Here is a 13,321-nt window from a genome sequence, read left to right on the forward strand (position 1 = left end):
CATTAGTGTTTCCATTTACTAGCTTCATCTAAGTGCAAATATGGAGCCTCTGCAAACATTCACATTACTAGACACCAAGAACCTTCAGAGTCAATGGTGAATATGTAAAACTGAATGCTAAATCCCTTGATTGTCAAGTAACTAATGTACTCAGTAGCTGACCATTAATATGGGCCTTTTTTAAAGCAGTGATTTACAACTCTCTCCAGCTGTGTAAATCGCTGTCATTCATAGCATGCATTAAGGACAGACAGAAGATATGGAGAACAGAGAATTTACCTTGTTTATGCATTTGGGTAGAGGAGGGTAATTTTGATTTTACATAAAGTGGCATTTTTCCAAAGGCTTTGAGGCAGCTGAGTGGGAAGCCCTTGTTCTGCTCCTGTTATGCCTAACAAGACATTCCTTCTGAGTTTAGGAATGGTGCTACACAAAGCTTGGTCGAAAGCTTTAAAAAGTTAAGTACAGATATGCAATCTAAGAGAGTACCTGAAGTGAAGTAATAAAATTAACAATAAACAATTAATTGATTATGTTAAAAAGGAAAAATGAAAGCAAAACTGAACATAGATTTACTCTAATTTAAACAGATAAAAAATTTGGTGTTACTTGCTTTCTCTGTGTGCAAATGAAAACACTGGGACTGGTCAGTGAGCGAATATATTTTTGAATACTATTAGCATACTGTTCTGAAGTATGGTTTAGGAGATTTACTTTCTATGTACAGTTTTGATACAATATTTCACTAATGTTCAGACATTAAGAAAAAAAACTTACGGTTTATTGATCCAGTATCAACAGAAGTTGACAGCTGATATTTTAGCCATTCCCCAGCCATCTGGAAGCTAGTCTTGGGATCCAAACGACATGCTAACCTCATTACCTCTCCCTGTTGGGCCCGGGAAGCTGCCAAGAGCAAGACAACTCTGGTAACTGGTATATAATAGGTACTTAGTTAATGTTCATTCATTTATCTATCCCAGGGGAAAATTTTTAAAGAAACTGTTTTGCAGACGCACTCTTTGAATGTAACAGTATTCAGTAAAGTTTTGTTAACAAATCCAGACATTTTAAAAAATGATCTCTGGAAATTGCCCTATAAACTAGATCCTATAAGTGGCAAACTAAAAATGGTCTCCCATTTCTGTTGGAATTAAAAGTACAGGGTTGTACAGATATAAAAATGGTATGACTGCTGTGGAAAACAGCAGTCTGGCAGTTTCTGAAATCATTAAACATGAAATTAACATATGATCCAGTAATTCCCTTCCTAGGCATACACCCAAGAGAAATAAAAACACATGTATACTAAAAAACTTGTATTCCAGTGGCATAGCAGCATTATTCTATATAGCCAAAAAGTAGAAACAACTCAAATATGCATCAATTTATGAATGGATGAATAAAATATATATATCCATACAATGAAACATTGGTAATAAAAAGAAATGAAGTACTGATACACGCTTCATCATAGATGAATATTAAAAACATTATGCTAAGTAAAAGAAAGTAGTTACAAAAATAATACATTGTATAATTTCACTTATATGAAATGTTCAGAATATGGAAATAGAAAGTGAATTAGTGATTGCCCAAGGCTGGGAAGGAAGAGGGGACTGGGAGCTGACTGTTAAAGGGTGCAGCCTTTCTCAGGGTCATAAAAATGTCCTAAAATTGTGGTGATGGTTGTACAACTATGAAAATACTGAAAAACACTGAATTGTATACTACAAATGGATAAACTGTATGGTAAATGAATTAAATCTCAATAAAGCTGACATAAAAAAAAAGGGAAACCAGGCTACAGAAACCCAGAACATAATTAGAATGAGGTTACAGGAGCTTTTCTTTTCTTTCTTAGAATACCCACATGATAAGACGGCATTTAATCTTGAGTATTGAAAAAAATTCAAGACTTACATACAATTACTATCTTCTAAAAATTAATGTCCAAAGGCAGTCTGTGTGTGTGTGTGTGTGTGAGAGAGAGAGAGAGCAAGAGAGAGAGAGAGAGAGCGCGTGCACGCAGGGTGGGGAGAGAATATGCTAGGCTTTTGAAATAAGTGCAATCTCAGCACCCTCTGCAATGTGAAACTAGAGCTTACATAGACTGCTGTCCGAATTTGGGCCTCTTGAATATAGAACCCCAGGGGTATGCACCATGATTCACTAGACACATTCTGAGACTGCTGGGAGAAATTCCGGGTCACTTACAGTTGAAGAAAGCATTGAAGTCCTCATCACTGTCAAAATCAAATCGAGAATATTCACAGCTAGGGCTATCTGTTTTAGAAGGAAAGCCCATCTGGAAAGAGAAAGATAGTTGGGGAAAGGGATGAAAAGTGACCTACCAAGAGTCTTGAACTGCAGGAACTCAAGCACTAAGAAGAGTTAGGGTTTACATGAGATATTTTATGACAAATAACTGCTCTGGTCCTTCAGCCACGTGAGGACACAATGAGATGGCCACTATGAACCAGGAAGTGGGTTCTCATCAGACCTGAGTCTGTCAGCCCCTTGACCTTTGACTTGCAGCCTCCAGAACTGTGAGAAATAAATGTTTATTAAATAAATAAATAAATAAATAAATAAATGCTTCTGTTCTATCCCAAGTCCACAATTTGCTACTAGTTCCAATAGGCCTAAGAGTGGTAGAAAAGAGACCACTTTTATTTGACACTTTTCCAGATTCCTCAGGGAGCATTTAAATGCTGGAATTTCCTGGCTGGCGTAGCTCAGTGGATTGAGCGCGGGCTGGGAACCAAAGTGTCCCAGGTTCGATTCCCAGCCAGGGTACATTCCTGGGTTGCAGGCCATAACCCCCAGCAACTGCACATTGATATCTCTCTCTCCCTCTCTCTCTCTCTCTCTCCCTCCCTAAAAATAAATAAATAAATAAATCTTAAATAAATAAATAAATAAATAAATAAATGCTGGAATTTGTTAAAGGTTTGAGTACAAAAATGTCCTAAGACAAAGTGCTAATACAGCATGAAATCAGTAAAAAAAGAACTGAGAACTATTTGTTTCCTTAAATGTTGAACCCTGAGAATAAGCACGGAACTTTTTATGTTTCATTCAAAAAGAAGACAACCATGGCAGACAAGTAGGACACAAGTGCTATGTGTGAAGCAAATTCCTTAAGGAAATAAGGGGACCCTTGAATGGGTCCCATTCTCTGATTTTACAAACCAAGATTAAGCATCAGTCAGCTGCAAGAGCACTTAGCAGATCTCAGGGAATATAAGCAACTCTCTACTGAGGCAGTGAGAATTTGCTTCCTCTCCCCCTCCCTTTTCATTCACCTTCCTCTCACTTGACCTTCAGAAACAACCAGATATTAATTCCTCTTGGAATCTTCATCACTCCGTCCTCCTTTCCACTTTTAACCTCTGAAAAGCAATTATCCCATTATATGGTCATGGTCATGCTCTTGCCCTATCACTCCTTTTACCTAGCATCTAGTCCAATAGGTGGTATATAAGTGCTCCAAGATAGAAAGAATAGATATAATAATCAGGACTGCTTTCTTCTTGAAGAATAAGAGAATATACTCAAAGATATTCTCTTATTCTCAAAGATATTAGTGACCAAGATAAAGTTGGCAATGATGTCAATCTAAGTCTTATTATGTGTATTCATCTACATTTCACATGTTTAGATTCTCAGTGCATACCTTGACCAAGTTTGTCATAGAAGCGCGAAGATATTTTGGTATTATTGCTAATAGCAAAGGGTCACGGGATAGGATCTCATGCCGGAAAAGGGCTCCCCAAGTCATCTGAGTTGAAGAACGTAGAAACTAGGGGGGAAAAAGAAAAGTAAAATCTGCTGATTGCTGAGGGTTGGGTGTTGTCCTGCAAACTGAAAGGTGGTCAGTTTGATTTCTGGAAAGGGCACATGCCTGGGTTGTGGGCCAGGTACCCAGTTGTGGGGTATATGATAGGCAATTGAATGATATTTCTCTTGCACATTGAGTTTCTCTCCCTCTAAAAATAAATAAATAATCTTTTTAAAAAATCTGTTTACGGCCCTGGCTGGCGTAGCTCAGTGGATTGAGTGCGGGCTGCAAAGCAAAGCATCGCAGGTTCAATTCCCAGTCAGGGCACATGCCTGGGTTGGGGGATGTTTCTCTCTCTCTTTCTCCCTCTCTGGAAATAAATGAATAAAATCTTTAAAAAAAAAATCTGTTTACGGATTTGAATTTTATATAACCAGGATTGTTACTTAGCCCAGCAATTATCAACTATATTTTTTCATGGAAATAAACCACTATAATGCTTTGAACGGCCCATACTGTATACATCAGTAATGACCAACTGCTCATTATGTACCACATGTTAATGAGACAGACTGTGGGTCAGGTAAAATTCCTGGAGTGTCAGATGGAATCTACTACTTTCTCTTTTATGCAAGAAAGGTTATAGGAATCTCAGGGTGATATTACAAGAAGAATCTTGAATTGGTTGAAGTTAATTTATATTTAAAATATCTTTAGTAGCAAATCACCTGGGACATACCTCACATCTGACTGAGCATTATCAAAAGGATATTACTGAAGGGGAAAAGCTAATGACCCTGATGACGCAATCCTGGTTCAGGAAGACCATTCAGCAATACTAGTAATGAAATGATACTCTGGCTATTTTCTAGGGCCTTAAGAGTTGCATTTTATATATGAGCTGCTAATTACTTCAGGCCATAGTGCTTGGTTTTGGCTTACCTAACTAAAATTTTTGAAAAGTTACCTGCATAAAATTTACCTGACTTGGATGCGTTGTGAAAGCAAGAAAAGATTCCAGGTATTTCCCGAAGTTTGCTGGTGTTTCTACATTAGAATCCACACCCTGTTGGACAAAAAGTCCATTACATTAATGATACTGATTAGGGGAGGGAAGTGGGAAGAGTGGAATAACAAATACAGATACCTTAAACATACAAAAATTTTAGTTTTGAAATGACTACGTACTTCCTGTGGTCTGAGGAAGACCTTACTTCAGGGCTTAAAAATGGGAAAGCCACTTTACCTCCTTAATTATCATAATTAAAACCCATTCTGTTGTCAAATAGTAAAATAAAAAACAGTATTCATTTCAGAAATCACAGAGAGAAGAAATCCGTATTTCTTTATATCTGGTCTATTCACATCTCTGTGACCCATTAAATAACCACTCAACGTTATATCTTATGTCTGAAACTCTATCTTCTAACTATTCAAGCCACCATAAAAAAGACATAATATCAAATATAAATATCTGTATCAGTATCCTATCTTTCAATTTGTAAGACTGAGTATTAAATATTTCCTTAAAGATAGGTATTTATAGGTAAATCAGAATTAAGTTTTCTTTTATGATCCAATAATAGATCCTTTAGATTTATGGAAGAGGTTCTTTATTCAAATTCATAATGTTTCATAATCTAATAGGACTTTCAGAAATGGTACACTCAGCAGACTGATGTTTTACAAAACATCACAAGAATACCAACATTGACTTTATGGCGTAACATATATGGATGTTTGCTACTGACATTAATAACTGACCTGTTAAAAGAAATTTATATCATTTAAACTCTGTTAAAAGAATTTAATCTGTAGAACCACATGAAATAATCTGCAGGGCAATGCTCCATGAAGCTAACATCAATGGCATGTATCAGCCCTAATACAAATAAAACTTTCTAAACGCTCCCCTCAAACAGTCCTGAAACGCTCCAGAAATTAAGTACTCACCAGCAATGCGCAGAGCTGATTGCCCAGAGCACACAGCACCTGACAGAGTCTCTTCAGGAAAACATAGTGTTTTTCTACCAAGCCTCCTCCATCAGCAGTCCTGTAAGATGAAAAAATAGTGTGATTAGTTGCACATCAAGAGAACCAAAGGGATTCCCAACAATTGGAAATGTATGTGGTCTGTGCTAAACATTCAAATTTGTTATTAAAGTTAAAAACAAAACTACCAAAAAAAGTCCCTCCAAAACTGAAAGATGGATGAAGAATAGTATTCAATGCAGTCTCATCCCTTAAGACACACTAATTTGGGGCATTATACGGTCCTTGGGTATTCTAGAGTAGTAACACGAACTCTGAGCATGACTCCAGACAATAATGTATATACTTATATATTTTAAAAAGCTGCCCAAAGTAGCTTTGGTTGCTCCCTAGGTATTGGTTGATAACTAGGGAGAACTTAGGAGAGATCCCTAGGGGAGCATGTGTAACATTTTCTTATATCACAACAAAATTAAAAGGACTATAATCAAGAGAATGAAAAGAGAAGATACAGACTGAAAGAAAATATTTGTAAAAGACACATCTGATAAAGAGCTATTTATCCAAAATATACAATAAACTCTTAAAACTCTATAGTGAGAAAATAACCCAACTAAAAAATGGGCTAAAGATATCTCCTCAAATACACAGATAGCAACTACACATATGAAAAGATGCTCTACAGACTTCCAGTCAAGATGGCAGCATAGGTAAACACGGCTCACCTCCTCACACAACCACATCAAAATGACAACTAAATTATAGAACAACCGTCACTCAGAACTGTCAGAAATTGAGTTGAATGGAAGCCTGACAACTACAGAATTAAAGAGACCACTTGCATCCAGACTGGTAGGAGGGGTAGAGAGGCTGAATAAGCTGGTCCCACATCCACATGTGCTGGATAAAAATTCGGGAGGTATGTCTGGGAAGCGACAAGTCCCAGCCCCACACCAGGCCACAGCCCAGGGTTCCAGTGCCAGGAAGTTAAGTCCTCATAACTTCTGGCTGCAAAAACCAGCAGGGATTGGTCAGTGGAAGAAACTGCTGGAGCTCCAAGCAGTTCTTCTTAAAGAACCCACACACAGACTCACATACTCAGACTCACTCCTTCTGAGCTCTAGCAACAAGCTAGCAGCTTGAAAAGCACTAGTGGCATATGGGAAGGAACTGAAGTGTCTGGCATCAAGGCAAGAGCTGGGGAACAGCTTTCCCCCAGACAGAAAGGCAGGCAGAGGCCATTATACCTTTTCTGAACCCTCCGCCCCACAGAGGCATAGAGCTGGCAGGCTGCTATGTCTGAGACTTTATTAAACTGGCTAACACTATTTACCCCACCTTGGATATCCCAAGGAACTATCACACCAAACTTACTACTGTCAACAGTTGCTTTTCCATATGAGTGGCTGGTCTTGGCTCAGGCTTCACAACTTCCTAAATCCTCTCAAACAAGTAAAGCTGGTGTCAGTGCGCCCTCAGCTCTATATAGCTAGCTAATTGGCCCCAGGCATGGTACTAGCAGCAGTTGGCTGCTAGATGCACAGCTTGGCTTCAACTGGGAATCTCCAAGCCCAGCACAAGTAGTAGCCATCTCAGATTGCTTTATAGTTTAGGCAGGGTAGCCCCAGCAAAACACAGGCTGGGGTGGACCTTGGCCTGCACCACCCAGGAAACTCCAGGGCCTGACCACCCACTGGACAGCCATAGACCACATCAGAGCACCACCATGCTACTATGCACAGGTGATCCTCCACACAGGGCAGAGGTTGGTGGTCTGTGGTCATAGCCAGTCCTTGCAGCTGACTGGAAGGTAAATCCCTCCCATTGACCTGCCAACAGCATGAAGGACACACCTCAAGTACCCAGACTGGATGAGAGGAGAGGCTGTGCCACTGTACCCTACAGGACACTTACATTAGGCCACACTAATAAGACATGGAATCGAAGCAGCTCTAAATAGAAACAATCACAGGGAGACAAAGAAATACGGCTCATATGAAAAACAGATCAAAACTCCAGAAAAAGAACTAAATAAAATGGAGATAAGCAATCTATCAGATGCAGAGTTCAAAACACTGGTTATGAGGATGCTCAAGGAACTTAGCAAGGACCTCAACAGCATAAAAAAGATCCAGTCAGAAACAAAGGACACACTAATTGAAATAAGAAACAAATTTACAGGGAAACAATAAATAGTAGAGTGAATGAAGCCAAGTCAAATCAATGATTGGGAATGTTAGGAAATAAAAAACCAACCAATCAGAACAAGAAGAAAAAGGAATCAAAAAACAAACAAAAAACGAGGATAGCATAAACAGCCTCTAGGACAACTTCCAGAGGTCCAACATTTGCATCACAGAGATGCCAGAAGGAGAAGAGAAAGAGCAAGAAATTGCAAATCTGTTTGAAAAAATAATGCAAGAAAACTTCCTTAATTTGGTGAAGGAAACAGACATGCAAGTCCAGGAAGCACACCGAGTCCCACAAGATGGATGTAAAAAGGCCCACTTCAAGGCACATCATAACTAATATGCCAAAAGTTAAAGATAAAGAAAGAATCTTAAAAGCAGCAAGAAAAAAGCAGTTAGTTACAAGGAGGGGAGTTCCCATAAGACGGTCAGCTGATTTCTCAAAAGAAACTTTGCAGGTTAGAAAGGATTGGCAAGAAATATTTAAAGTCATGAAAAGCAGGGACCTACAGCCAAGGTTGCGTTATCCAGCAAAACTATCATTTAGAATGGAAGGGCAGGTAAAGAGCTTCCCAGACAAAGGAGTTCATCATCACCAAACCATAATTATATGAAATGTTAAAGGGACTCATTTAAGATAAAGAAGATGATCAGAGCGATAACAATAAAATGGCAATAAATACATATCTATCAATGACTGAATCTAAAAAACAAACTAAGGCCCTGGCTGGCGTAGCTCAGTGGATTGAGCACGGGCTGGGAACCAAAGTGTCCCAGGTTCGATTCCCAGCCAGGGTACATTCCTGGGTTGCAGGCCATAACCCCCAGCAACCGCACATTGATGTTTCTCTCTCTCTCTCTCTATCTCCCTCCCTTCCCTCTCTAAAAAATAAATAAATAAATAAAAAATAAATAAAAAACAAACTAAGCAAACAAGAAGAACAGAGGCAGAATCCAGACACATGGATCCTGAGAGTGTTTTGATGGTTGCCAGATAGGTAATGAGTGTAGAGGAATGAGTGAAGAGGCAAGGGGATTACGAAGTACAAATAGTTACAGAATAGCCATGAGGATGTTAAGTACAGTATAGGAAATGGAGTAGTTCAGGAATGGAGCAGCCAAAGAGCTTACAAGCATAACCCACGGGCATGAACAATGGTGTGGGGACTGCCTAAAGCAGTGGGGGCGCTGGGTGAAGAGTGGCAAAGGGGGGAAAACTGGGACAATTGTAGTAGCACAATCAATAAAACATAGTTTTTAAAAAAGGAATAAAAGATGCTTCACAGGTCATCAGAGAAATGCAAATTAAAACAACAAAACACTGCACAACTATTAGAATGGTCAAAATCCAACAATGAAAACACCAAATGCTGTCAAGAATGTGGAGCAATAGAAAATCATTGTTATTGAGAAGGTACACCCACTCTGGAAGACAGTTTAATCCAGCAATCACCCCTCCTAGGTTTTACCCAAAGGAGCTGAAAATCTGTGTTCACACAAAAGCCTGCATGCTTATAGCATGTTAAACTTGGATGTTTATAGCCGTTTTATTCATAATCCACAAAACTTGGAAGCAACCAAGTGTCCTTTGATAGGTGAATGGATAAATAGAACCTGGTACATCTAGACAATGGGATATCATTCAGTGCTAATAATCTATAGAACATAAAACACCAAGAGTAAACCCTAAGGTAAACTATGGAATTTGGATGATTTTATGTGTCAATGTAGGTTCATCAGTTCTAACAAAGGTACCACCCTGGACAGTAATGTTGATAAGGGGGGAGGCTATGCATGTGTTGAGTTAGGGGGTATATGGGAAATTGCTGTACCTTCCCCTGAACTTCACTGTGGACCTTAAATTGCTTTAAAAAAGAAAGCCTTAAAAAAACTAATAAAAGCATAACTTTGTGCCTTATTCTCATTTAGTTTTGATTGCAATCCTTTATAATTCTTTAAATTAAAAAAACAATTATAACTTATTTAATGGCATAACTTGATAAGTTATGCTCTATCAGTTGGTTAGAGCATCATCCCCATACACCAAGGTTGCAGGTTCAATCCCTGGTAAGGGCACATACAAAAATCAATGTTTTTCTCTCTCCCTTAAATGAAATTCAACAAACAAACAAACAAACAAACAAAACCCTACTGTGGACAGCAGCCATATCAGCTGTGTTCTGGAGGTACTACAGTATAATGTAAAAAACTGGGGCCTTGCCCTGGCTGATATGTCTTAGTGGATTGAGAGCCGGCCTGAGAACCAAAGGGTCTCCAGTTCGATTTCCAGTCAGGACACATGCCTAGGTTGCAGGCCAGGTCCCCAGTAAGGGGTGTGCAAGAGGCAACCACACACTGATGTTTCTCTTCCTCTCTTTCTCCCTACCTTCCCCTCTCTCTAAAAATAAATAAATAAAATCTTAAAAAAAAAAAAAAAAAAGAGCTGGGGCCTTGAGCCAGCTAAGACCTAGGCTCTAACTATACTGAAGGGCAGTATGGCGTTATGATTTCCAATACAGGCTTTGGTGTCTGATTGCTTGGGTTTGAATCATAGCTTTGCTGATTAGTATCAGTCACACAAATGGAGATAGGACACCCCAGCATGAATTGTCGTGGTCTCTATGTAACTAATGGGTCTTGGAGACAGTAACTGCAGTGGCTACTCAAAGGACCTATCACTCATTTAATTAACAGGACCCCTTAAAAACAAAGCTTAAGTCTCCACAGGAAAGCCATCATAAAAGCTGTATTAGAATAAACAGCAAGGGATTTTAAGTAATACATATGTGTCTCACATATTTTCACTTGTCCTTGGGACCAAGAATCAGTGACAAGTATTGAAATGAGGGTGTCTCAACAGCTTCCACTATTTGTAAGACATGGTTCTACATGACTCCCTGGTAAAAAACACAGTATAAGGAAATGCTTTAATATTTACCAGAGCAATGGGAAGAAAACAAGCAGAAGCCATTATTTTAGAACCTTGAATATGTTTATAGGTTTTATGGACACATTTCTCATTGACCACATTGTTCCTGCTGTTTGCAAGAGCCTCAACACTTCAGGCATCAACTATTTTGATAAGGAGATCATGGAGGCATGCCTCAAGTTATATAATCAAGCCAGGCCCTGGGACAGACTCACGTCCAGATCTAAGCAGTCTAAGGCATAGTCAGTCACCAAGGTCACTAGGAGGCTTGGGGATCATCAGAAGCAGACAAAGAAAATCATGGAGACGAGCTGTCTGGAGAAAATCGGGAAAACTGTGAATGTGAATAGGTGCTGACTCAGTGGACACAACTGATTTCCAGTATAAGGTCTTCAAAAAGGTTCAAGTCCCTTTAAGACTGCCTGATTCTTATTAGAAACACTGTCAACTCAGATAGGAACTTCAGATATATCTGAGCATGATATAACAAGGAATTAGAAAAAATATACAAAAGTAGATACTCACTGTGCAGCAGAGAGTATATAATGCATGGCAACATCTCCAAATAAGACCATTAAGGGCTTCCGGTCTTCCAACTTGCCCTAGACCCAATTTTGGGGAAACACAGGTAGCACAAAAACTATATTATTAAAAGCTTCCAACTACCAACATCTTCTTACCTATATAATCAAATATAGTGAGAGGCAACCAGTCGATATCAATGTTTCTCTCCCTCTCTTTCTCCCTCCCTTCCCCTGTCTAAAAAATAAGTAAATAAAATCTTTTAGACAATGTTTAAATCTTAATTTGGATAAAATTTATATTTTTAAATGTGATATGAAAGCAGATACCAAAGCAAAGTAAGTGGCATCTGAAGACAGCATTGCTGTGGGGAGAAGAGTCATGGTCCCGTTTGTTAGTAGCCATCTATGATTCTCTGACACAAACATCGAGTTTTAAAGTTTAATACTACCTTTATCTCTTAAGTGTGAAGTGCCAAGCTTCACAGCTGTTTCAAGAACCAACTAGCCTGACCAACCTCTGCATATTTTGCCAATAAATGCCTAGAATATTGGCAAACTGTTGTCCAAAGCAGTTGAAGGCAGGTAGGTAATCGGCGTCAAGTAAAAAAAAAACAAACCAAACCTTTAAGTGTTTTTCTGTCACAACATACAATTAAACGCACACAACCCTCACAGACTTCAAGGATCCAAGTCAGTTTGAAGTGGTAACTTACTTTTCTGCTGACTGCAATAAGAAGACATTCAGCGGCTCCCAGCTGAAGTTCCTGTTCATTCAGAAGCAGGCACAGCACCTCCAGGAGTTTACAGTTTTCAGCAGTGATGTGACTCATGGACACCCAGTCAATGTAGCCTGCTAGAGTGTTCAGGGCTGCCACTCCGACACGACAGTGTGCTTGAGCCTGAATAAAAGAGAAATAACTTTTTGAAAAAGTTCTAATAGACAAGGAAACAGTGGTTACACCTGAGTTCCTTCTATTTCCTAATTCTAAAAAGAAAATGATTTTTTAAAACGTACTATTGTAACAGTCACTAATAAGAAATTCAAAAGTATTTTTTTCCTCATGAACACATTCATTTCTCAAACATTGGCATTCTCAAGAAATCAATAAGACCATGTTGATATGAGTCCATCAAATTTCCTTCAAGAAATCTCAGATATTGTTAATTTTAACTCCCTTCCACCTTAGCTCAGTGATCAAATAAACCAAGGCTAAGGTCACCCTCCACTAGATGGATACATCTGCAAGCCTCAAAAAAGTCTCCTTCCAACTCCACAAAGAGCTCTTACCTTTGGGTCCTGAGCATTATCTGTATTCTGAAAGAAAAGAAGTATAAGGATCCAATGTTTTTAATGAGTAAAAGGCTATGTAATAACTTTCCATCCCCATATCAAGGCTCTCAAACAGATTCTCCAACATAGACTCAACCTTCAATCTTGGAAAGAATATACCTTTGCCAAGGACACATAACTGATATTCGCTCTAGTAAGAACAGGTTATTTTGATTTTAGCAATATGACAAGAAGTTAATATTTAAAGAGCTTACATAAATTTGTTAGAACATTCAGATCTGCAAAGACAGTTTCAAAGTACATGATTTACAAAGAAATGCAATTAAAAGATGAATAATAAATAAGGCTCAACATTGCTAGTGATGAAAGAAATACAGTTTAAAACAAAGTATTAGCACGTTTTCCAAATTAAAATAAAGACAAATTATAACTGGCAAAGATACATTGAAATGCTGTAATGTTAATGGAAAAAACAAACAAGATTAAATCAGTTCAATTTATCACCACAAATGAATGCACATATAGCAAAAACATGTACACAAAAATACTAGATGCTAAACAGATCAAAACAGTATGTTTAGTAAATGTACAATTATGACTAATTTTTATCCT

At 38.4% G+C, this 13,321-nt stretch overlaps 1 protein-coding gene across 2 annotated transcripts in view; it reads right to left on the reverse strand.

Annotated features, from left to right (window-relative positions):
* The window catches only part of XPO5 (exportin 5), a 58,703-nt gene that overhangs the window by 35,374 nt on the left and 10,008 nt on the right, over positions 1-13,321 (reverse strand). Inside the window, exons 6-13 of one of the 2 annotated variants that reach the window (XM_036024125.1) lie at positions 12,707-12,733; positions 12,132-12,317; positions 11,420-11,496; positions 5,738-5,837; positions 4,767-4,850; positions 3,680-3,805; positions 2,218-2,308; positions 778-906 (exon numbers count right to left, since the gene is read on the reverse strand). In XM_036024125.1, coding sequence (XP_035880018.1) covers positions 778-906; positions 2,218-2,308; positions 3,680-3,805; positions 4,767-4,850; positions 5,738-5,837; positions 11,420-11,496; positions 12,132-12,317; positions 12,707-12,733 — 820 coding nt within the window. The remainder of the gene's footprint in view (positions 1-777; positions 907-2,217; positions 2,309-3,679; positions 3,806-4,766; positions 4,851-5,737; positions 5,838-11,419; positions 11,497-12,131; positions 12,318-12,706; positions 12,734-13,321) is intronic. The other variant, XM_036024126.1, reaches the window with a different exon arrangement.

This window comes from Phyllostomus discolor, chromosome 4 (assembly GCF_004126475.2).
Source record: "Phyllostomus discolor isolate MPI-MPIP mPhyDis1 chromosome 4, mPhyDis1.pri.v3, whole genome shotgun sequence".
NCBI classification, from domain to species: Eukaryota; Metazoa; Chordata; class Mammalia; order Chiroptera; family Phyllostomidae; genus Phyllostomus; species Phyllostomus discolor.